General features: G+C 35.0%; 5 protein-coding genes across 6 annotated transcripts in view; 2 read left to right on the top strand and 3 right to left on the bottom strand.

The window, feature by feature from the left end:
• Positions 1-1,749, bottom strand: part of LOC104806926 (cytochrome P450 83B1) — a 2,428-nt gene extending 679 nt beyond the window's left edge. The window contains exons 1-2 of the mRNA XM_010532039.2: positions 800-1,749; positions 1-645 (exon numbers count right to left, since the gene is read on the bottom strand). Of these exons, the coding sequence (XP_010530341.1) occupies positions 28-645; positions 800-1,678 (1,497 nt within the window). The 5' untranslated portion in view covers positions 1,679-1,749 and the 3' untranslated portion in view covers positions 1-27. The remainder of the gene's footprint in view (positions 646-799) is intronic.
• Positions 1,750-4,841: 3,092 nt separating this feature from the next.
• On the bottom strand, positions 4,842-10,074 carry LOC104806925 (L-ascorbate oxidase homolog). Its single transcript, XM_010532037.2, has 8 exons — positions 9,766-10,074; positions 9,258-9,367; positions 7,572-7,842; positions 6,979-7,078; positions 6,521-6,866; positions 5,582-5,947; positions 5,411-5,489; positions 4,842-5,324 (listed from the first exon to the last, which is right to left on the bottom strand). The coding sequence occupies exons 1-8, from the start codon at positions 9,901-9,903 to the stop codon at positions 5,112-5,114; spliced, it is 1,623 nt and encodes a 540-aa protein (XP_010530339.1). The 5' UTR covers positions 9,904-10,074; the 3' UTR covers positions 4,842-5,111.
• A 4,879-nt stretch (positions 10,075-14,953) lies between these two features.
• On the top strand, positions 14,954-16,249 carry LOC104807041. Its single transcript, XM_010532153.1, has 2 exons — positions 14,954-14,964; positions 15,283-16,249. Exons 1-2 carry the CDS (start codon positions 14,954-14,956, stop codon positions 16,247-16,249), a joined length of 978 nt encoding a protein of 325 aa, XP_010530455.1.
• A 2,029-nt stretch (positions 16,250-18,278) lies between these two features.
• LOC104806923 (alcohol dehydrogenase-like 7) lies at positions 18,279-21,052 on the top strand. The gene is made up of 9 exons (XM_010532034.2): positions 18,279-18,423; positions 18,514-18,650; positions 18,922-18,968; positions 19,436-19,764; positions 19,907-19,989; positions 20,131-20,206; positions 20,293-20,357; positions 20,447-20,542; positions 20,656-21,052. Exons 1-9 carry the CDS (start codon positions 18,363-18,365, stop codon positions 20,935-20,937), a joined length of 1,176 nt encoding a protein of 391 aa, XP_010530336.1. The 5' UTR covers positions 18,279-18,362; the 3' UTR covers positions 20,938-21,052.
• The window catches only part of LOC104806924 (probable serine/threonine-protein kinase At4g35230), a 4,603-nt gene continuing 2,437 nt past the window's right edge, over positions 21,014-23,179 (bottom strand). Inside the window, exons 5-9 of one of the 2 annotated variants that reach the window (XM_010532035.2) lie at positions 23,041-23,126; positions 22,706-22,894; positions 22,225-22,383; positions 22,015-22,128; positions 21,014-21,445 (exon numbers count right to left, since the gene is read on the bottom strand). In XM_010532035.2, coding sequence (XP_010530337.1) covers positions 21,200-21,445; positions 22,015-22,128; positions 22,225-22,383; positions 22,706-22,894; positions 23,041-23,126 — 794 coding nt within the window. In that variant the 3' untranslated portion in view covers positions 21,014-21,199. The remainder of the gene's footprint in view (positions 21,446-22,014; positions 22,129-22,224; positions 22,384-22,705; positions 22,895-23,040; positions 23,127-23,179) is intronic. The other variant, XM_010532036.2, reaches the window with a different exon arrangement.

Below are 23,179 nucleotides of genomic sequence, written 5' to 3'. Positions count from 1 at the left end.
GCGGCCATGAGCCCACACACGAACGCTTCAGAAGCGCTTTGTCGGGGCAACAACGAGGTGGTCTTTCTTGTGCATTGCGAGGCCAGTCATGACGTCCATCTTGATGTCCTCAGGCTTCATTCCTTTGGGCAAGCTCCAGTCGAAACGGTAGAGAAGGTTGGCGAAGGGGATCTCGAGCATGGCGACGCCCAAGTGCATCGCCGGACACATCCTGCGACCCGAGCCGAAGGGCAAGAGCTCAAAGTCTTGCCCCTTGAAGTCCACGCCCTTGTGGTCGCCCATGAACCTCTCTGGCACGAACTCGTTCGGATTCTCTCCCCACGCGGCTTGGTCGCGGGACACGGCCCACGCGTTCACCTGCACGATCGTCTTCGCGGGTATGTCGTAGCCACCGAGCTTCGTGTCTGCGATGGTTTCACGGGGGAGAAGGATCGGGATCACGGGCTCGAGGCGGAGAGACTCTTTCACTACGGCTTTTAAGTACGGAAGATTGGCAATGTCTTCTTCGGTTACGTATCCTCTGTCTCCAATCAAGTTTCTGACCTCGGCTTGAGCTTTCTTCATGGCTTCAGGGTACTTTATGAGGTACGTCATTGCCCAAACCACGACCGCAGCAGCTGTGTCGGTTCCCGGAACAACTATGTCCTGTAATAATACGACCGAGATTGGTCAAGATTCTCTATTGGGTAACTTGGCTTAATCGGTCGATTCTTTATCCAAATATATATAGTTACAAAAAAAGAATTCGTGTAAGTTTGCCAAAAAAAAAAAAGGAGAGAAGGGGTAATTGGTAACATACCAAAATCATGGCTTTGACGTTCTCGTAAGTGAACTTAACGGAGAAAGGTTGATCTCTGTAGATTTCCATCAGAAGATCGATAAAGCTTTCCCTCTCGGGTTTCGGCCGGTTCGGGTCGAGCGTCTCATCGAGAAGCTCTTGCAAGTAAGTGTCGAGCTCCTTGAAAGCTCTCTTGAGCCGAGCGTTGAGACCGGTGACGTCATCGAGAAATCCGAGGTACGGAAAGAGGTCGGAGAAGAAAAACGTACCCAGAAGAGCTTGAGTCTCGTACAAGATGTTGATGAACCTCTTCATCTCGTTACCGTACTCGTTGTACCTTTTCCCGAACGCTTGTCTGCACACGACGCAGTTGGTGAACGACATGAGAAGTTCGCTGAGATCCACGGTGCCGGAACTGTCCGAGGCTTTGTAGATCTTATCCATCATACGCTGACACTCTTCCTCTCTGACGGGTCGAAAGCTCGCGACCCGGTTAGGGCTAAAGAGGTTGACCATGCACATCTTCCTCATCTCGCGGTAATAAGGTGTGTACTGTCCGAAACCCAGCTCACGGCCGCGGTACGACATCGTCTGCTGGCCTTTGAGCAGAGGACGAGCCGTGAAGTTGAGGTCTTGCGTCTTGAGAAGATCTTTAGATAATTCCGCGGAGGAGATCACCACGAGGCGTCTCGAGCCGATCTTCATGGAGAAGATCGGTCCGTAAAGCTTCGAGAGACGGAAAAGAAAGTGTTGCGGATTGAATTTCTCCATCTGGTGAAGGTTTCCGATGATCGGAAGCCCCTTCGGACCCGGAGGGAGCCGGACGGATTTCTTCGAGCCGCGGAGAAGGAAGAAGGCGGCCACGGCTATGGCCGCAGCCAAGATGAGGAAGAGATCCATTCTGCAAAACAATTTTTTTTTTTTTTTTGTGGGAGATATTTGCAGTGATGGGTAATGAAGTTAAAGAGTGGATTGCTTGTGTGCGTATATATAATAAAGAGTTAACGGAGGAAAAGTCAGTCGACTACTTTGAACCCGAACCATTTTTTGGATTAAAATTCTTGGTTGGTTGGTTATATTATATGGTTATTTATTTTTATATTTTATTATGGTTCCGACGGGTGACGAGACTTGGGTTGTTTTAAAAACGTGATGTTAGTAGGTGGACCGGCTTCGTTTAGTAGTTACAGATTTCATATGGGAACAAAAACATGGGAAAATTGAAATTACTTCGGATACAATTATTATACTTTCTCAAGGTTACATAATATTATTAATTGATACCGATTTGATTTTATAATTATTGGGTTTTTTTACGTTTATGTTATTGGTAGTACCTATAAAAACCATATTTGCTTTTACTTGTTACTTTGATGCATATAGGATAGGATTTAGCGTTTAGGTTTACTAATAAATTGCTTGAATTAGTTCGGAGTTAACACAATTAGAACATGCGCAATTAAGCTTATATTTTCCTAAAATCATAACAAAATGTTGAACACATTCAATTATTAAATACAACACTAAAATTATTTAAAAAAATAAGTGTATTCTAAAATAATATAAATACATCATTTCAGTTAAATATCATACCTTTTCTAAATTAGAGAAAATATCAATTAATTCTTCATAATTAATCTTATAAAAGTTAGTTATTTATTTCGAATACTTTTTCTATCGAGTTAACTTTTCATTTCTTTTTTTCTTAAACTGATTTTCTAATTTGAAAAGAAATAACTGAATAATTAATTAAAATAAAATATGTAAAAAGAACTAAAATTTGAACATTTACAAATCTAATTTGTTATGTCAAATTTTGAACTCTATCCTCATATATCACGTTAAAAATAAATATAAAATTCAAAAAATGGTATTGTTAAGTTGTTAACAACAATTAAACCATTAACATAGATGTTAGAGATATATAATATATATACTAATATCTCTAGTCTTATCAATAATATGATTTCGGTCTTATAAGTATTTTATAGATATACATGATTTAGTTTACATTTTTCTATTAAGATTTAAACTATTTTGTGTGTGTACATTTATTTTTGCAAATCTTGTCAATAAATGATATTTCTACATGTATTAAAATAATGTAAAAAACATATACAAATTAAAATGAATAATTAAATACCTTATAATTAAAATGATCGCATCTATTAAAAAAATATTATAATTAATATTTATATGTACAACATAGAAATTAGAAAATAGAAAGAGAGAATGATTTCGGAAAATAAAAATTGATTCAAAAGATTGTAATGGATATATTTTTTTATTTTTATGTTTGGATACATATAGAAACTTATGGTAATTGGTAACAATGTCATAACTTTAATAAATGTCCATAAAGAACAAAACTGTTTTTTTTAATAGATTAGGAATTAATACATTGATGTCAATTTGTGGTGTGGATATGTCAATGTCAGGCAAGTCTCTGTTTAGATAAGGGAGAGTCTGGGATATTTAAAAAATTCGCATATTTATTTAGAAATTTGAAATAATCCATTTATTTTTTTGTGTTAAATTCGCATATTTATTTAGAAATTTGAAATAATCCATTTATTTTTTTGTGTTAAAGGATATGGCTCCAAACAGGATTTGGAGGGTATTTATGATATAATGCTTTTTAAAATGAATTAAAGAATCTGGGTTATTTTCGTAAAATTGCAAAATGGAACTTGAATTTTTTTTTTTGTATTTAATTTTAGGTGGAAAGCCACTTTCTATTTTTTATATAACGTTTAAATAGAAAATAAATAAATATACTATTTTTTTCCACAAATAAATATACTATTTAGTATAAAGATTTGACTTTTAGGGTTTCGTAAACTGTTCTCCGGTCGAATAAAAACAACATGAAATTCAACTTTGGGGAATAGAGCTCTAAAGAAAATTCATGGCAAGAAACTTGCCTGAAATTGAAATTGCAGCGTACATCTTTGAAAAAAACCCAAAAATGTTTTCTTTACAAAAAGACCTAAATAAAAGTTAAAAAAAATAATTCTGGTTCAAATTCGAATTTCATGAATGTAATTAACTGTAGATTGTGTTCCGATTCAAAATTTTGTTGTTACAGGATTGAATATGTGCGGATAACATATATGTTTACAATGACCAAATTACCTTTTTTCTTTGTCAGTATTACAAATATACCGTATATTCTCCGAATTTTCTAAAACGAAAATACGTTTTTCGGTTCGTACGTATACAGATACTCGTATATTTTGAACGAAAAGTGAAGTTTCGGTAGAAACCCAACTCTCGCCACTAATACTAAAACAACGGGCTACTGTTGATTTTCAAACCCTAATAAAATCTAGAAAAAATTCAAAAAAAAACTCTAAACTTCTCAATTTTTACAAAATAAAATCAAAATTTTATTTTTTATCAAATAAAATCTCAATTTTATTTTTTAGTAAAAAATAAACTCGAACTTTATAATCTTTAATATTTTTAAATCTATTGTTGACATAGCGCTCCGAAATCGTAACACGTGGATGACGACACATCAAATATAGTCAAATTGATTTAACATATAGGATGTCGAAACGTTACGTTAGTAATAGATTTAGAAATGATGTAGATTATAAAATTTTGGATTTATTTTTTATTATGGTTTAAGATTTAGATTTTATTTTTGTTAAAATTGAAAAGTTATGATATTTTTTTTGAAATTTTGTAATCAACATAACAACCATGTAATCATAACATGGTGACATTCGAAAAAGAAGAGTAGGAATAGAAGTCAAATGAAATATATTTTTGATAATGCCCTTGATTTCGGGGCCGGCTGATATTGGGTGGACGAGAGAGTTGAGTGGTACCCACATGTTGATTACCGCGACCAAGCTCCTCCGATTTCGACGATCATGTATATATAATATCCTAGGAATAATATTTTCCTATAATGTATTCTATATATCTCACAGAATCCGAACGCATCCTGCTACGACATCAGTGTCCGAAAATCAGCTATTACTTAGCCCTAGATAGAAACGCCATGGCCGTAAGCTTAGTCGCGTGAAAAGAAAGAGAGAAAGCTTTTGGGTGATCTGAAATTAATAAAGAAGTTCCAAGAACGAAGGAAGAGCAAAACAATGAACTTCTTAAATTCAGACAAAACAAAGAAACTCCTTGGACTTTCGAGATCAACCATCAATCTTCCCTTACAACAAAAAAAGAATTGAGACCTCGAGCTGAGATCATCTGAGCCTATTATTACTAACATTCATCACCAAACTGTAATAGAAATATATAAAATTACCGGACTCGTTCTCGCAAGATGCGAAAACGCTTAACAAATCTCCCATGCACATACGTCTCAAAGAGGCCGAGTGTGTCGTCCCTTGGCCCGTCCGCAGAGAAGGGCATTCTTCGGAATCGGGAATTCGTCTCTTAGAGAGGTCGATGTCGTGAATACGCGCAAATAAAGCTGTTGTCCGAGGTACTGTCTTGCCCAAAACTCCGACCTCAGGTTCCACATTCCCACGTTGTCTAGCGCGATGTAGATTGCTGTCCATGATTTCGGATACACCTGAATCCATAGAGTTTACATATATACGTAAATTATACTTGCGGTTTAATAACAATACCCAAAAAAAGTCGCGAACGAGGCTTCACCTGAACAGTAGAACGAGAAATAGCGTCCCGTAGATTGTACCCGTTTCTGCTCGCGACGGTCCATTGCCCACCGTCCATTCTACGTTACATCGGATAACGAAAACGTTCATCAAATTCAAACACTACGATTTTACCAAACCCGAGAAAAAGGCGATGGATGAGGAGATATACCCGACGACCCAGAAGGCGTAACCATCGAGATGATAGCTCTGGACAATATCTTCGTTGTTCTCAAACACGATCTCCACGAATGTTCTGTAATCGGCCTGCAGAACCGAGGTGTCTAGATACATGCCTCCTCCTGTAGGTCTGTCGGATATGCTGTTCACTTTGTACACACCGCTGATCTGGAAGAAATCGGCGAGCTTCAGAGGCGTATCGGCTGGGACGAAAGAGACGCTGTTCAACGCGTACCTCTGCTTGCCGTTGATTTGCCCGGCAGAGCTGCCGAATCTGATCGTTCGGGCTAAGCTCACCAGACCGTAATGGTAAGAACCTTGTGGGTTCGGTCTCGGTCCACTAGCCGTCAAGTTTGTCCTGAAAATCCCAAAATCGCAACCAACAAATCCCGAATCTTATCAACTAAACCCGAATCTGAATGTTGAGATAACAAACTTCAAGACATCGTTTTGCTCAATCATCGGTTAATCGGCTCGACCGTACAGTTGTTTTTTAAGCAAGAAACAGGTGATTGTACTTTATGGCACAAACATGATTGAAGGACAAATACATCTACGGTCTACCAAATTCTTATGTTATTTGCTAAAACTGATCTTAACAAGGGCAATAATGTAATTATATGTATCTAGGGTTCTTAAGATATGATCCTCATAGTACATTAATCTATAAATTCCATAGACATCTATTGTATAAAGCATTATTTACCAAATCTTTTGGATTTGAAAATACATTGCAAGAACTAAATTCCCATTCCAAGCTACAGATTCTGATGGTATATGCCAAAAACCGTTAAAAACATCTAAACACCAAACATCAAGAATTCACGTTAGTCGGTTTTCGGGTATAAGACCTATCAAGACATGGTTTTGGCCGGTTTAGGACATGAACATATATAGTTACCCTCAAAGCAAGAGACCGAGGAGAACGTACCTTATGGCGCGTGCCTGATTCAAGGACCAGTCGACCTGAATCGTGGGACCACCGGGAATGGGGCCAGAAGCAGGGGTAGAGGAGCCACTGTACCGGAGAATACCGGTCGTGGTGTTGATTTTATCGGTGAACCGAGACGAGACGACGACGTAGTAGTCACGCGCGGGCTGATCAGCCGTCACGAGGACAGAGTAAGACTGGCCGACATGAACGTCAAGCGACGAGAATGTCGTCTGAAGAGTATGAGTTCCTTCCACTTCCACGAGCTTCATCTTGTGGTTTTGGATCCTGAAGTTGAGAGAGTTCTGCAATCCCACGTTTGATATCCTCAATCTGTATGTTTTTCCTGAAAATGAAAAAAATACGAAATAAATTCCAACAAAAATATTCAAAAAAGAAATCCAAAGCATTATTTTTTTGGTTTTATGTTTTTAAATGAGAGTTGTACGGAAACGCACCTTGTTCAACGTTGAAAGTGGCGCCACTGCTGCGGCCATTGATGAGGATACCGTCTGGGTTAGGCAGCTTCTTCCCCCTGTCAAGGCGAGCCTTCAAATCCTAATTAAGAGCAAAAAAAAAATAAAATTAAAAATTTTGAAAAAAAAATTGCTACAGTGGCCCAATCTAAATATCTAAACCCGTATACATTGAACAATCCCAATCCCAATCCCAATCATATTTTATAAAAAAAAATCACCCAAATGATTCAAAACAAATAACATATATATAACGGTATTCGAACTAAATTTAATATAAAAATCGAATAGGTATAAAATTTTTAAACTAGAAAATTCCTAATAGCACCCGAATATGAAAATAACCAAAAAAATCGAAATCCGAATAAAATCGAAAATTTCTTTAGAACTAAAATATCAAACCGAACCGAACCGAATCCAACGATAAACCGCCGATGAAGTAGAATTTTTTCTAAAGTTATAGACAGATCAAAGCAATGAAACTATTTATATCCTGTCAGAATAACTATAGATAAACTCGTTCACTTATTACATATAACATAAACCGATATTGAGGTTGAGAAATTGGTAGTTACCGTGTGATTAGACTTGTACCAATCGCCGATGAGGACGGTGTAATCGCCGGCAGGCTGGTCGAAGGGGACCGGGATGAGAGGGCGGCTGAGGATCCGGATGCCTCCGAATCCTCCGGCGGCTTTGTGGAAGGCCAGAGAAGGGAAGTAGTAGAAGCTTCCGATTTGGTCCTTCACTTGCAAAATGTAAGTGTAGTTCCTTCCCGGTGGGATCGGACATGTTGTTCCGTACACTCCGTCCACGTACGAGTTCCTCCTGTTCTGTACTCCGTTCCTGTCACCACCACCACCAAAGTTAGAATTATAGACATCTACAATTGACGTTTCGTACCAATACATAGAATCTAATTTTAAGTTGGAAATTTTAATTGATATATAATCTAATGGTGGAGTCAAATTTCTAATTCTTTTTGTAATTTTCCTAATTAGTTACTACAAATAACATGTAACGATTTGTTTTTTTTTTATATTTCAAATATGGCAGAAATATTAAATACGATCAAACAAAAATAATGTGATACAGTTTGCCCATGTTGCAAGCGAGCTTTAAAGTCTTTGGTTTTTATTATCACGTAAATTATTTTTTCAAGAAGGAAAAAGAAAAGGGAATAAAGGAAGTCATGAAAACGGCATGGAGAGAGAGAGGGGGCGTGTGTGGGGTCTACTACATGAAACGACGCCGTAAGTCCAAAGACATGCCGACATAATTTACCAAAGGAGTGGAAGACAGCTAATTGGAAGCAGGACACGTGGGAACACATGAGTGTCAAATATCAGGGGATTTGCTTACATAATATATATATACACATATATACATATAATATATATATACATATATGTGTGTGTGCGAGGGGATGCAAGATCAATGTGCTGAATAGTCAAAAAAAGCTGCACCTATTTCGATCTTTTTATTCTTTTTAATCTTATTTGTCATATTTCCTCTGTAAGTTATATTTATTATTAAATATAATTTTAAAAATAATAATTTTTTTTCTAAAACTAAATTATTATATATACTGAAAAATCAAATTGAAACAAAAGTTATTAGAAAAAAATAGTAATGAAAATAAACGGACATATAATTAAAATCTATTAAATCCAATCTACTTTTTTCCTAGTTCCTTGTCTTTAATCAATTTACAGAAATAATTTCCTCAGAATGATTAATTTTCCCGTGACTCTTAGATCTAAAAGGAAATTGGACCGTCGCAAAAAAAAAAAAAGTAAATTGGATCATACGATGGGTGCATGCATTGGGTAGAGTGACTTGAAGTATCGACTTGATAAAATAAACTTATAGAAATCATGATCCATAGGAGAATGATTTGAAATATATAATTATTACATTATAGTTTTCCTAATTATAGATATGAACATGATAAACGGAAAATTATATAAATATATTTATCCATTTTTTTTAATCACACAAAAATATACTAGATTATAATCGACATTGACAAAAATTAAATTCCAAAGAATGACAATAACATATATATATTCACACACACAAATGCACAAGGAAAGCAGATCTAACTGAAATCGCATTATCTCCTCATTTGAGTATCCCATTTAAGCCCTTCTAAGTCAAAATAGCAAAAGCCAGATAGCCACAAATGATTGAGGATAATTTTGTAATTTTGAGTAGAACTAACTAGGGGAAATTTGAAATTAGAACTTAATCATACTTACCATGAGATTAGGAAAGGCTCGTCCAAGCTGTTGAATACGTTAATTATGAGATTATCATTTGTCACGGAATGAATGTCCGGTCCCGGAAATTGTCCATTTATCAATATGCCCTGTTTTTGTTTTTAATTTCCAGAAAAAGGAAAAAGAAAATTAGCATTTTAATTAAATAATCAAATCGATAAAGAGAGAAAAAAATCAACATTTACTTGGAGGGGGTTTTCCACGTATTACCTGAAAATTTTATTAAATATTTATTTGACATTTTTTAAGTTCATTGGACAAAGTAAAACGATGTGAATATATATATATATATATGTACGTATATATGCATACGGGAAACACATCAAACCATGGCAAATATGGAAATTATTTAATCGAAAGCTATGCTACGTGTAATACCATGTTCTACGTAAAGATTAATTCCATAATGATTGTCGACGATATGCGCATTATTATACATGAGTCAGTATATGTATGTGTGCGTAGCGTATCTGTAAGTAATGATGACCTGTTGGCGAACGCCGAGGGGATAGATGTCGCCGTAAGTGACGTTCCATTCGAAGAATCTGTACGGACTCTCGCCGGTGACTGCGGCGACGAAGATGGAGAGACATAAAATTACGGCGGCGCGTGGGCTCACCGCCATCTCCGGCGTCCGGAGGGAAGCTAAAACGACGGTGTTTCGACTGAGAGAGAGAGAGAGAGAGAGAGATGGAGAAAGAGTGAATGATGCGTGACAAAGGGGTTCGTGAATTTAAGTGCGTTGGTGTGTGTGTTTGATTCACTGCGGAGCGAGAGAGAGAGAGAGAGAGAGATCCAAGTGACGAGACGATTTCAGGTATAATATTATTTTTTTGGGTAAAGAATTGTTTTGTAAGAATATAAATATGTTTGAATAAATTTTCGTCTGGCACAGGAGATTGTTAGGGACTTAGGGGTATATAGAATCGAATTTAATCCAATCCAAGTATATAATCAATTAATATTCAGACTAATTAATATAAAAAAATTAATTGGTCATAAATTTTACAAAATTAAGTTATTAAAAACAAATAAAAAAATGAATAAAAAGTTTTTTTTTTTTGAAAATGATATATTTAAAAATCAAGTAGACATGATTTTTTATTTTATAAAATCCAAATAATTAATTTAAATAAAAATTGAAATAAAACAAAAGTACGTATTCCTACAAATATCTATTTAAACATAAATGAACCAATTTAACTAATTTTCAAAATGATCTGTGCTATATAAAACATATATTTTATAATTATGGTAGATATCAAAATATGTTTGAAAACAAAAAGAGTCCATCTCATTAATAATTTTTTCTCTATTACCATTATTTCTTATGAAATTGTATTATGACTTTCATAAAAAAAAATTGTATTATGACCTAAATAATTCATTAATGCTGAAGACGTAATTTTATGTTGTCGTGGCTTGAATCTACTTGAACACTACTTATTTCATGATACTTTTATTGATATCATGTTTCGATATTTGCAATTGTAAATCAATTAAAGAAAATGTTTTTTGCAACAATTTCTTAAATCCAAACAATTTTAAATTATTAACAAAGTAATATATATATATATATATATATTAGATATTTAAACAAAAAATATAAATGTTTAAAGAGCATATATATATTCATTATGAAAAACAATAATCCTTTCAGTATTTGCTATATTAACAAATATATGTACACACCCTCTTGTCTGGGTACACATCTCCACCATGTTTGTCTATGTTCATTGGTGGAATTTAAACAAGTGAAATCGGTGTATATAATTCCAACAACTTTAAATTAAAATAAAACAAATAACATTTTGACCGATTTGTTTATATTCTTTTTTTATAAAATAAAATATATGAAAAATGAGTGTCGGTGGGAGTCAGCTAGTGGGTGTGTCTGCCATGTGGTTTAGTTTTAACGCGGCACTGTGAATTCAAGTTTTTTTATTTTTTATTTCAGTTTTTTCAATATTTTCTTTTTGTTTTGACTTGCACATGTTACTTGATTTACAATTTATTTCAGAATAATTAGAGAGAGAACATAAATGAACTAATTTTATGCGAAATTATTTTGAGATTATTTTATTATCATAAGTCGGTCGAGTTATGAGAAGTTGAATCTCGTGAACTTATCGCATATTCTTCGCCGCAGGAAAAAAAAATGTTACTGAAACGGTCTCTCAATTCCTATGAGAAATTAAAAAAAAAATTACTGTGCATTATATAAAAAATTAGTGAACTTATTTATTTTCAATATTTTTATACTATGACAATTCTATATAATATATAAAATACATATTAGTGCTAAAATATGTTAAGTAAATAATAAATATATAAGTTAAGTGATATTACAAAAGCACGTGTAAGACATTTATAAGTAAATATCTCGTATAAGTATGTGAAAGGTTTGTAGCAAATAAAGTGTGTTATATAATATATAACTGAATTTCTAACTTGATATACAATTTTTATTATCACATAAGTAAATGAAAAATTTTAACCGTTATCGATATCATATCGATGTACAGAGGTAATAATCCAAATAAAAGAAGTTGACATTTACAAATTCACATTTATATTGTGTTAGAACTACAAATACTTCACCGACAATATTCCAATTTTTTATATATTTACGTGGTCATACGAAAAAATAATTATATATTTCTTTAGATAGTTTTTTTACTATATAAATATACTACTAAATTATAAATAACAACGAAGAAATTCGAACCTTCATAAAAAAAAAAAAAAGCAAGATCCTGATTAAGCGGAAAACACAACTGAGTCAAACTATTTTTTATCTTTTGAGTTTCTGAGCTATATAGTCTGATCCAATCTCACATCATGCTTATAATATTTGTCTGAAATTATATTATTATGTATTTTTTGGGTAAAATATTATTATGTATTTTTATTAAATTTAAAATATATTTAAGATATTAATAAATATAATAATCTTATGGAGTTTTATAAAAAAAAATAAAATTGAGAATTATTAAAATTTTAAACAGGTTTGTACATTTTAAAATTCTTGAGATAAAATTAGAACTGCAACTCATTCCGAGTATTCTCCACAAATCCAAGGTAAATAAAATATTATATTATCGTCAATGATAGAAAGAAGCCACTAGAAACATGACATCCGGTTACTTATCATATTTTGATTACATGTACCAAATCCAAGATTCTGCTTAAAAAAAAAAAGGTTCTGAAAATTGTTTAGTTGGAGGATTAGGCAAACCATTATTAATTTAGTGTTCATAATCTGATTTATTGCTTCCAACACTTATTTTTTATTATTTTATAAATACTTGAGACTTTAGATACAGTAAGAGAAATTATAACAGTTGTGAACTTCTCGTTTATATGATTTTAGAAAAAATAAAATACCGAAACTATTAATGGAAATATGGTTTCTGTTTTAAATAACTGGTTTATTTATCGGTAAAATATATTTACTGACTAATAAATATTTTTAGTAAATGCTAAATAACGGATAAAGAGTATTATAATTTTTAATATTTAATCTTTCTAAAATTTATTTTTTTGAGACAAATCACATATATAAAAAATATTTCATCCATATATATATATAGCATTTTATTAGTAATAAAAAATATTTCCCGGTTCTGGCGGCTATCAGACAATGTCCACTCTAGTGACTTTGTTTTATCAATCAACTTTTTTATTAAAAAAGAAAAAGTAAAAAAAGCCTTTCAAAATCAATGAACTGGAAAACATCATAAACTAAAACCCATCATGAAATCTTTTCCGTTACGTCAAAAAATACATACGACTGCACATTCAAAAAAATTTCCACATTTGATATAATTATTCTCCACAAAAAGATTAAATTTTGTGGGGATAAGTTACAGACCCTCAAATCACGCCGTTTAAAGAGGGTAATTTATTAACATGGACGACCCACTTAATCACACTGCTTAATTGGACGACAAATTTGAATTGGAATTCAAATTTATAAATCAAAATTATCTACCAGATTCGGGTTCAGAATTTGTGATTCTATCTGTTTGAAATGATTTTTAGTATGAGTCATCATTTTGGATTTTGATTCAGATTCCGTTTATTTATATTCGGGTTTGATTATTTCTATTATACAAAAACTATAAAGATTCGATTTTTATATTAACTTCGATTCGGGTCGGTTTTATTTTGTTTAGATTCAGTTTAGTTTCGATTTATTATTGATAAAAACTCAATTTTTTCGAAGAGATTTTCGATTATTTTTTTATTTGATTCGATTTGAATTTGGTTATTTCGGATTTTAAAAAAATCATAATCGTTCAACTTTTATACCAGATTCGGTTCGATTACGGTTATATCTTTATTTGATTAAGTTCTTAATAACCAATATATAAAAAAAATTATTTATTTTTTAAGATCATAAAAATACTCCAAATATTTATAAAAATATAAAAATGGTCTTTTATCCTAAACCTACATACATAAAATCAGGTTTAAAATTTTACTATCCCATACCGATTTTTATATCACAAAGTTTTTAGTATTTATTAACAGATATATTTAAAATTTGTTATACAAAGACGAATTATATTTATGTCTACCTTCACTTTCACGGTTCATGAACGCTTCACTATCTTTTTTTTTTTAACAAACTGACTCTCATCATGTAAAAAGAGGTTTACGGTTGTCAATTGACTGCATGCATACATTTTCCATATATACATACATATGACTCTATAACAAAAAAACTATCAATAAGTTATAAACTCATTCTCTGAGGTAGAAAAATTTGGAAATAAGGATTGTAGGGCTTTACCCCAGAGGGAGCCCTTCCAGAAATTCTCGAGGGCCAGGGTCAAGCCCAGGCCCAAGAGGGGGTTTGGAAATAGTTTTCAACCAGCAATAGACGCGCCTCGGTTTTTACCTCATTAGCTGCGTCATTGCCCCAAGCGCAAAGATGCCTTCCACCGCACAGCCCCAGCGCCTTTTATTTTCCACCTCGCCTGGTACCCTCGTTCCATCTTCCGATGTGGGACGAAAAGCATAAACTCAATTGTAATCTGGGCTGTATCTAAATGGGCCTAGGCCCACAGTCCAATTTTGACTTCCATCAAACCCATTAAGCAAAACGCAGCGCATGGTCCGCGACATTATTATCTACATGACATGTGGGGTCGACATTATATATCATCTCTCTCTTATCAGTAACGATTTATAAAGATATTATTGCCACTACTGATTTTATTTAAAAATCTTATACATACAATATTTAAAATACTATACATTATGTTATACGATAATTGCTCATCTTGAACAAATTCCATGTTCTACTAGTCGTTGGATTTTAGCGGTGATCATCCCGGGATCATGCTTCTTATAAAATAAAATTTAATCGATCGAATAATATTTAACTGCGTATATCGAATCGGCACCAAAAAAAACTATGACAAACTAATATTTAGATATAATATATATTTGTGAAAAAAATATAACAAAAACTCTATATTTTTGTGTCCTCACAATTTAAACTGCATAAAAATTCTCATTTTTGTTTCACACCGAAAAATTAATTCTCAAACTTAGATACTTCTATAAAAACTATTCAACTTCAAAAATTTACCATTAGAATACCTAAACTTGTAAAAAACAGTCCAAACGAAAATTTGATCAACCTTCACCACAAATATCGTTAAATGGGACTGACGTGACAATACGAATACTATGTCTCGTCATATTTTTTATGCCACGTCACCCAAATTTAGAGTTTTTAATTTGGACCGATTGAACCGGTATTAAACCGAATCGGTTCAATCGGTTTAATTTAAAGAAATAAATAAATAAACTTTTCTTCAGCGAATCCGTTCCAAATCGTCGGGAGGATTAGATGAATTCTATTTAGTTTTGATTCACTTTTACGTATCCAAAAGATCATTAGGAATTTTAGGATAATCAACTGGTAAAATTATTATGCTCTATGAGTTTTCATCCATAAACATGAACATGTTAAGTACCTATGGATCAGAGCAAACGTCTTCAAAGGGAGGACTTACTGGGAATGCCCACAAAACGTCGGGACAACATGGAATTTGAAGAAGTTGCTACGGCTGAAGGAACGAGCCAGGGAGTTCACTAGGATCCAGCTTGGAGATGGAGGAGACGCATCCTTTTGGTATGACAGTTGGTTGGAGATTGGACCTCTCATTGAGTTCATCGGGATGGTCGGACCTCGCCTCCTGAGGTTACCGAAGACAGCGAGAGTTAAGGATGCAGTCCACGAGGGAAGTTGGCTAATCCGAGGAGCAAGGAACGAGCGGGTTCAACAACTACAGACCATACTCTCGAGAATGGAACCCCCAAGCCCGGACAACGGCTCTGACCAACCGCTTTGGAGAAAGAATGACGACAACTATCATCCGACATTTGTCTCAAGACTTACGTGGGACAAAATCAGAACCCCGGCTGCTCCGGTTTCATGGTTTGGCCTGGTATGGTTTGAGAAAGCCATACCCAGGCATGCATTCCTCTTATGGCAGGTCCTTCACCAAAGACTACCGACTTCGGATAGAGTGGCTCGCTGGGGGATACAAGGGCCGAGTCGATGCATACTATGCCGGAAGGAAGTTGAAACCCTATCTCACTTATTCTTTTGCTGCGAATATAGTGCGGATGTGTGGCTCTCCCTTGCAGGAAATCTTGGAGGCTCTCCCCCTAGAGTGGTTGTGGACGCCGGGCCGTGGATTAATCAACATCTCATGACAACCCAACGAACAACAAAGCTAATCAAGAGTCTTCTCTTGCAGCTAGTAGTATACGAGATTTGGAAGGAACGTAATGGACGGACACATAAAGACGTCGCAAACTCGCCACAACAATTGTGGTTCAAGATCGATAGGATAATGCGGAACATACTCATATCTTTGCACAAGCCGGATTCTACCGGATCAAATGACCCCCTCCAACAATGGTATCGCCTTATGTATTATGACTGAGATTTAAGTCTTCGTTATTTTTGTTCACTTGTAATAGGAATCATTATCTCTCGGGATCTGTGGTACATGTTAAACTCATGTAAACCTTCGGGTTATTTTTTGGTAGTAATATAACAATCACATTAAACCAAAAAATGTTAAGTACCTATGGTGTCACAATTAAATAAAAATAATAATAATAATTATTTGAACAAGGTGAACCAAAGAAAAATAAATGTTGACGTATGACTGTTGACCGTCCAATTTGTCGGCGGTTGATTATTTCATTATTCATGTGTAAAAAACAATACTTGATTTTTTTTGTACACAATGTACAATCATAATATAATTTATTGGGTAATGGAAAAATCACTCTTACAATATATACAATAGTTTTTACGTGAACTTATCTCAATTAGTTCCATCATGCAAACCCATATAATTGAAAGTTGATGGTAAATATTATGGTTAATTAATCTAGATAGTACAAAATGTAGGTTGGTCCATCGCTATTTAAAACCATTTTTTAATCACACTTAGCAACAAATGAATCAAAATTAAACAGTATAATATTATAATTATTAGTAATTTGGAAAAAAAACGATAATATTCCCAAATCATCATTGGTGTTGGGTGGTGGCCTTTCGATGACATTATTAGAGATATCATATTAGAGACATCAAAACCAACTAAATAATTGAAAATTTTATCAAGACTTTAATCAAAAATTGCTTATTAGTTGTAAATCACACCTCATCTATTAATTATTTCAAATTAGATAAACCAAATAATATAGAAATTGCATTCGAATCTAACCTAATTTGAAATCGTTTAGATATAACTTTTAACAAACCAGAGGTACTGAAATAAATATCTAATATAATAATAATTTAAAACTAGAAAAATATTTATTTCAGACACAGGCACACACCAGAAATAAAAACTATTTTCGAATTCTAATAATAGATAATCTCTTTTATTATATTTAATATTTATATAGAAACAAAATGATTTTTTTTCTCATCTCAATCGGTTATTGATAAGTTTTTGCTGGCCCGAAGAATTCCCTAGTCTCTCTACTGTCCAATATATACATAAGAAACGTGTTACAACTTACACTTGCATATACATATACATATATATATATATATATGTATATCCATGAGGTAATTTGCATTAGATCCTGTATAACTATATGTTATCATTCCTTTTATCTTTTAACGGTTAAACACTATTTATATTCTTAGTTATGGAATTACGAATTAAAATATATTTTTATTATGCAATTTAAATATAAAATTTGTTAGTAGTCATGACAGATATCTCTCGCTTTTTTTAGATTGTTTCTCCCAACAACAAATTTATTTTATTTTTTTGTACTATTTTCATAACAAAATATATTTTGGATTTATCGATATATAAATTTATTCAACGTGACAGGTAAAACAAAATATGCAAATGATATCAGAGCCTTACCGACTAGCTTTCATATTTTTTCCCCTTAATAATTTTACATGGATAACATTTTCATACATTTATTTTAAAAAAATATGATTATATTTCAATCCCTATCACATCAATACCTACCAAAATTATGGTTCTTATAATCGACAAGGTGCTTGAAATGTTTTGATATTTTTCATAATCACTCTTTCTTGAGTGAGTTTGTGCATGTGTGGCAGGCTATAAGCATTTCCTAATGTTTCTATAAGTTAGAAATCTTCTAAAATCGGAAAAAAATTATTAGAGTATCTGAATTCAATCGAACTTATAATCATCATTTCTTTTTTGGGTTCAAAATATCGACTCAATCTATTACTAACATAATTTATATATATATATTTAAATATGTTATATCACATGCATGAATCTGCTTTGAATATATGGACAGACCAAAAACCTTGTCCATCTATGAGTCAACGTTATCTTAATTTACCTAATTTACTCTCCCGTCATCTAAAATTTCACACACAGAAAAACATATTTACACACACACACACTGTGTATATATATATATATATATATATATATAGACCTGACAGATATTTATCGCGCTTCGTGTCTTGCAAACCTCAGCTTTCTCTCCATTTTCATCTCTGAAAAAAAAAAACATTGACTTCAGAATAATAAGGTAATGGAAAACGGCAACTCCTCGGCCGAGAAGAAGACCGTACGGAAACCGATTCGATGCAAAGGTCAGTGAAACGACGTCGTCTTCGTCTTCTTCATCTTCTTCGTAGATGTATTTTGCGTTGACTCGGGATGATGGTTTGTGTCAACGCCAGCGGCGGTATGTCGGAAGGCGGGAGAGGCGTTGGTGATGGAGGAGATAGTGGTGGCTCCGCCGGAGCCGTACGAGGTTCGTGTACGGATCATTTGCACCGCCCTCTGCCACAGTGACGTCACCTTTTGGAAACTCGATGTGCGTTGGTTCCTCACCATTGTATTTTAGTTCTTGCTATTATTTCATTACAGACGCATTTTCGTTATTTTATGATTATAAGATAGATGTTAAAATATGAATATTTGTTTTGGAATTTGGTCCTATGATTTACTGTGGCAACATTTTCGATACAATCTATCTCTAGTAATATATGGATTCTCTTCTTGGTAATTAAATGTGTGTGTGTATATATTATTTTTTTAATATAAAGACTTTTTTTTTTGCATATTTCAACGGTTGTCTTACGAAGATGCCTCCTGGTTGCGTTCCGAGGATTCTGGGCCATGAAGCCATTGGGTTAGTTCATTTTCTTCTATACATATATATATATATATATGTATATATATTCTATTTGAATTTTATACTTTGTAAATGATAGGTAGGTAGGAATCTTCTGATTGTTTTAGTCAATCAAAAGAAAATAATAATAACAGGATTAAAAATTAGTCAAACGAAGCTCTCTGATCTTATCTCTGCATATTTATAATATTATTAATATATAGCATCGTTTGCTCCTATTTTTCTTTTTTAATTTTAGTTGATAAAGACTAGGCAACTAAAACTGTTTAAATATGTTAGTTTCCTATTTTCACTCTCCAACGCAATTTAAAAATGTAGAATTAAATGAGTGAATGTTTTAAAAAAAACAAGAAAAATTTATAGATTTTTATTCGACGTCCAAGCTTTGTGTTGAAGTGAGTGTTAAAAACTCAAGTAATAGCTTCATCTGAAAACGAATAAAAATCTTTGTCTGAATCTGGAAGAGTGGTGGAAAGCGTTGGAGACAACGTGACCAATTTGTCGGAAGGAGACACGGTGTTACCGACGTTCATGGCGGACTGCGGAGAATGCCACGACTGCATATCGACAAGAACCAACCTCTGCAGCAGGTTTCCCTTCAAGGTCTCGCCATGGATGCCAAGATACGAAGATTCAAGTAGATTCACAGATTGCAACGGGCAGATTCTGTTCCATTTCTTGAATGTCTCGAGCTTCAGCGAGTACACCGTTGTTGACGTCGCTAACGTCGTCAAGATCGACCCTTTTGTCCCTCCAAACCGAGCATGTCTCCTCAGCTGTGGAGTCTCTACAGGTACCATAAGAAGAAAGAGGGAAGGAAAAAGGAAACGGGCATTTAGATTTGATCCGTTAATATATATGATTCGAATATCTGAATTTGATTTCATGTGAGATGGTATTTAGATCTGTGTTTGCAAATGATGTTGCTTGTATAGGTGTTGGCGCCGCGTGGGAAACGGCTAAGGTTGAAGAAGGGTCTACGGTTGCAATCTTTGGACTCGGTTCCATTGGATTAGCGGTAAATTCGCCTCCGAACCCCTTTGTTATTTCTCGGTCTTTTGGTACGAGGAAAACGTGGAACAGTGTAAACCCATTGCTGAAAATTGAATTATGGATGAGGAGCTAAAATCGTGTTTCTTTGTTCTTCTTGATTTCCCAGGTTGCCGAGGGAGCAAGACTTTGCGGCGCCTCCCGGATCATAGGCGTGGATATAAATCCCGAGAAATTCGAAGTCGGTCAGTAATTCTCTATCCGAAATCTGTTTCTTGAACCTCTGCCGCCGAGAAGATTTTCGTTCTCAACACGTGTCTTGCCATTGCAGGCCGGAAATTTGGAGTGACCGATTTCATTAACTCTAAAACATGCGTCGATGAGCCGGTGAGCGAGGTAATGCCAATATACACAAGCTAATGAAGTCTACAGATTCATGGAAGGAGTCGGGCAAGACATTTCAATATCGATCTCAATGTGTTTAGGTGATCAAAGATATGACCGGTGGAGGAGCAGACTACTGCTTCGAGTGTGTAGGTAGCAGCTCGTTGGTTCAAGAAGCTTACGCCTCCTGCAGACAGGTACACATTATCTACCTTATGTCCAAATCCGACAAGAGCAGATAAACAAGAAAGAAATCAAAGATTTAGAAAACGTGACACAAGTTAAAAGTTCGAATATGTGAAATCATCAGGGCTGGGGAAAAACCGTGATGTTGGGGGTGGCAAAGCCGGGATCTCAGATCTGCCTAGACTCGTTCGATGTTCTTCACCACGGGAAAACATTGGTGGGTTCCCTTTTCGGAGGCCTTAAGGCCAAAACCCACATTCCTCTCCTCCTGAAGAGATACCAGGACAACGAGCTCGAGCTAGACAAGTTCGTCACGCATGAGATGAAGTTCGAGGACATAAACAAGGCTTTCGAGCTGCTTATGGATGGGAAATGCATCAGATGTGTGCTTTGGATGGACAAATGAATTATTCTCTTTCAGTCCTTGTCTTGTATTTTGTCTCTACAGAGTGGTTTTTAGTGTTTGTGCTGAGAATAAGCAATAGTTGCAATTTGAAATCTCTTTTGCAGAGATTTGGCTATTTATCAGAGAAAGGGTTCAGTGTCATTATAGGTAATATGAAATCTTTTTGACAAATACAAAGTCGAAGACGACTCCTGATGAAATGTGTTAGACGCACCTTACATTCCACAGCCGCAATGCCCGAGGCTCCAAGAAAAGGGCTTCTTCAGTTACTAATAAGGCTCTTGTGTTCGAGGTCGGAAGCCTCGGCCAGCATGTTTTGCGAGTCTTGGAGCATGTCCAGTTTGGCTAGAGCCACGGCTTGCAGGTAGAAAGCAGTGGGCCAGTCGGGGTATATACATTGTGCTTGCATCGCATCTCGGAGGGCAGCATCTGGTTCTTCACAGAAGAGATGGCACACACATCTCCTCGCGTAAATAGTTGGAGAAAGCATTATCCCTGTCTCTATAAACTGCAAAAAAATCAGGAGACACAGAACCAATCTTGATTTTTGGATTTAAGCTCTCATACCCTCTTAAGCTTCAACCTTTTCATTGCTTAAAGCCTTCAAGTTTCACGAAGAAAATGAAACCAGAACTGAATTCAGTTCCATCTTCAGATTTCGATGACGAATTCTGGTACCATCTTATGTCTGAAACTCTACCGTGTATTCAATCTAACACCACAACCCAGAAGAGCAGATTACCATTTGGCATAAAACTAAGCTAAAAGAACCGAAGTTCTCGGGATCCATCTCCTTCATCAACTTCAATACCCTAGAAATCATAATCCTACGTCTCAGAAACCCATTATTTTGTATTTCCTCAATTGAAAGCAAGAAGGATCCGGAACACTCGCATCCAATACAGTGACAAAAGAGCTGAAATATCGATTCTGTTTTCGGATTTCGATTAAAATTACTTAAGACCCCACAGAATTCAATCAAACACCACAGCACAGAAGGATAAATAACCCATAAATAACCCATTGACGGGCGGGCGTAGGTTCTTTTCGTCTAATGATAAGATTCAGAATCCATACCTGAGTATACTTCTCTATAGCAGATTTGAAGTCTCTGGCACGGAAAGCCGAGTCGCCTCGCTGTCTCGTGTCCCACACATCTTTTATTTGTTGAGCCCATTGTTGGAAAGAGAGCTGATAAACCAAAAAAGCAAAGATACATTCAGAAAAAGCCTAGGCATGGTGGAGATTATTTGTAAACTGATTTCAGATGCTTTGGTGATTGATTACCTCGCATGTTCCCTCGTCGCCCGCATATTCAGTTGCTTCGAGAATCTGGTGAAGGGCAGTGAGGTCCATACGAGAACAGGCGTCGTAGATAGGAGAATGAGGGTGTTGTGTAGGAGGTGCCTCGAATTGTGGTATCCCAAGCATAACATGCGATGGAATCTATTGAACAGGGAAAACAAAACAAAACTGAAGCTAAAACATTCCCCAATGCAATCTGGCTTTGGCATTGACGCGTATTGGTAGAGATAGAACTTCTTTGATGACACAGATAAACACAGCTCAAAACAAGTGGCTGTGAGATTTTATGTTGTCAGATATGGGAAGTCATCATCTCAACAATCGAAGCGGACATGTATAAACGAAACAGAACATGGCCCATGCAAATATTGAGTAACTCTTTTTTTCTTTTCTGGGGAAAGGATAAAGTATCAGAGTACGAATATGTTGGGCACTCAGGGGGAAAAGCATGAAGTTAACTTACATCCAGTTTGTGTTGAAGGGCAGCGATTATAGAGACGATATCTTTGATGTCTGGTCGGTCTCGGGGTTCATTTTGAAGGCATTTGCAAGCAAGATCAAACACCAAGGCAGCTTCTTCCGGTGGATAATTTCCTTCTAGATGTGAATCCATCAAGACAAGTATGTTTTGCTTTTGAATCGTATCAAGAGCCTGCATAGACAACAATAGAATATAATATCTTACAAGCGGAGCAATGACGAAACTCCTGTTTTGGAAGCTGGCCGGACCAATGGATCTGCTGCCTTACAAATATACGAGTATCAAATGCCGACAGGTCAATTACGCGAGATACTCACGTGGCCTGGAGGGATGTGTTTTGCACTGAGAAGATCCAAAAGAAATGTCCCAAAACTGAAGATAACACTTTCTGGAAGTAATGTCCCTACACACTCTAATGGTTTTGGAGCTATCTTTGTAGTTGTGGACAGGTTTAGT

This window comes from Tarenaya hassleriana, unplaced genomic scaffold, assembly GCF_000463585.1.
Source record: "Tarenaya hassleriana unplaced genomic scaffold, ASM46358v1 Cleome12, whole genome shotgun sequence".
In the NCBI taxonomy this organism is placed as follows: Eukaryota; Viridiplantae; Streptophyta; class Magnoliopsida; order Brassicales; family Cleomaceae; genus Tarenaya; species Tarenaya hassleriana.
The sequence above is the reverse complement of the archived record's forward strand: the minus strand, read 5'-3'. Positions and strand labels throughout refer to the sequence as shown.

Coding starts and splice junctions, on each gene's coding strand:
- LOC104806923 (XM_010532034.2), top strand. CDS start 18,363: ATGGAAAACGGCAACTCCTCGGCCGAGAAGAAGACCGTACGGAAACCG. Junction 18,424..18,513: donor GAAACCGATTCGATGCAAAG/GTCAGTGAAACG, acceptor TGTCAACGCCAG/CGGCGGTATGTCGGAAGGCG. Junction 20,543..20,655: donor CTTACGCCTCCTGCAGACAG/GTACACATTATC, acceptor TGAAATCATCAG/GGCTGGGGAAAAACCGTGAT.
- LOC104806925 (XM_010532037.2), bottom strand. CDS start 9,903: ATGGCGGTGAGCCCACGCGCCGCCGTAATTTTATGTCTCTCCATCTTC. Junction 6,867..6,978: donor CACTTTCAACGTTGAACAAG/GTGCGTTTCCGT, acceptor TTTCATTTTCAG/GAAAAACATACAGATTGAGG. Junction 5,490..5,581: donor TACGCCTTCTGGGTCGTCGG/GTATATCTCCTC, acceptor GATGTAACGTAG/AATGGACGGTGGGCAATGGA.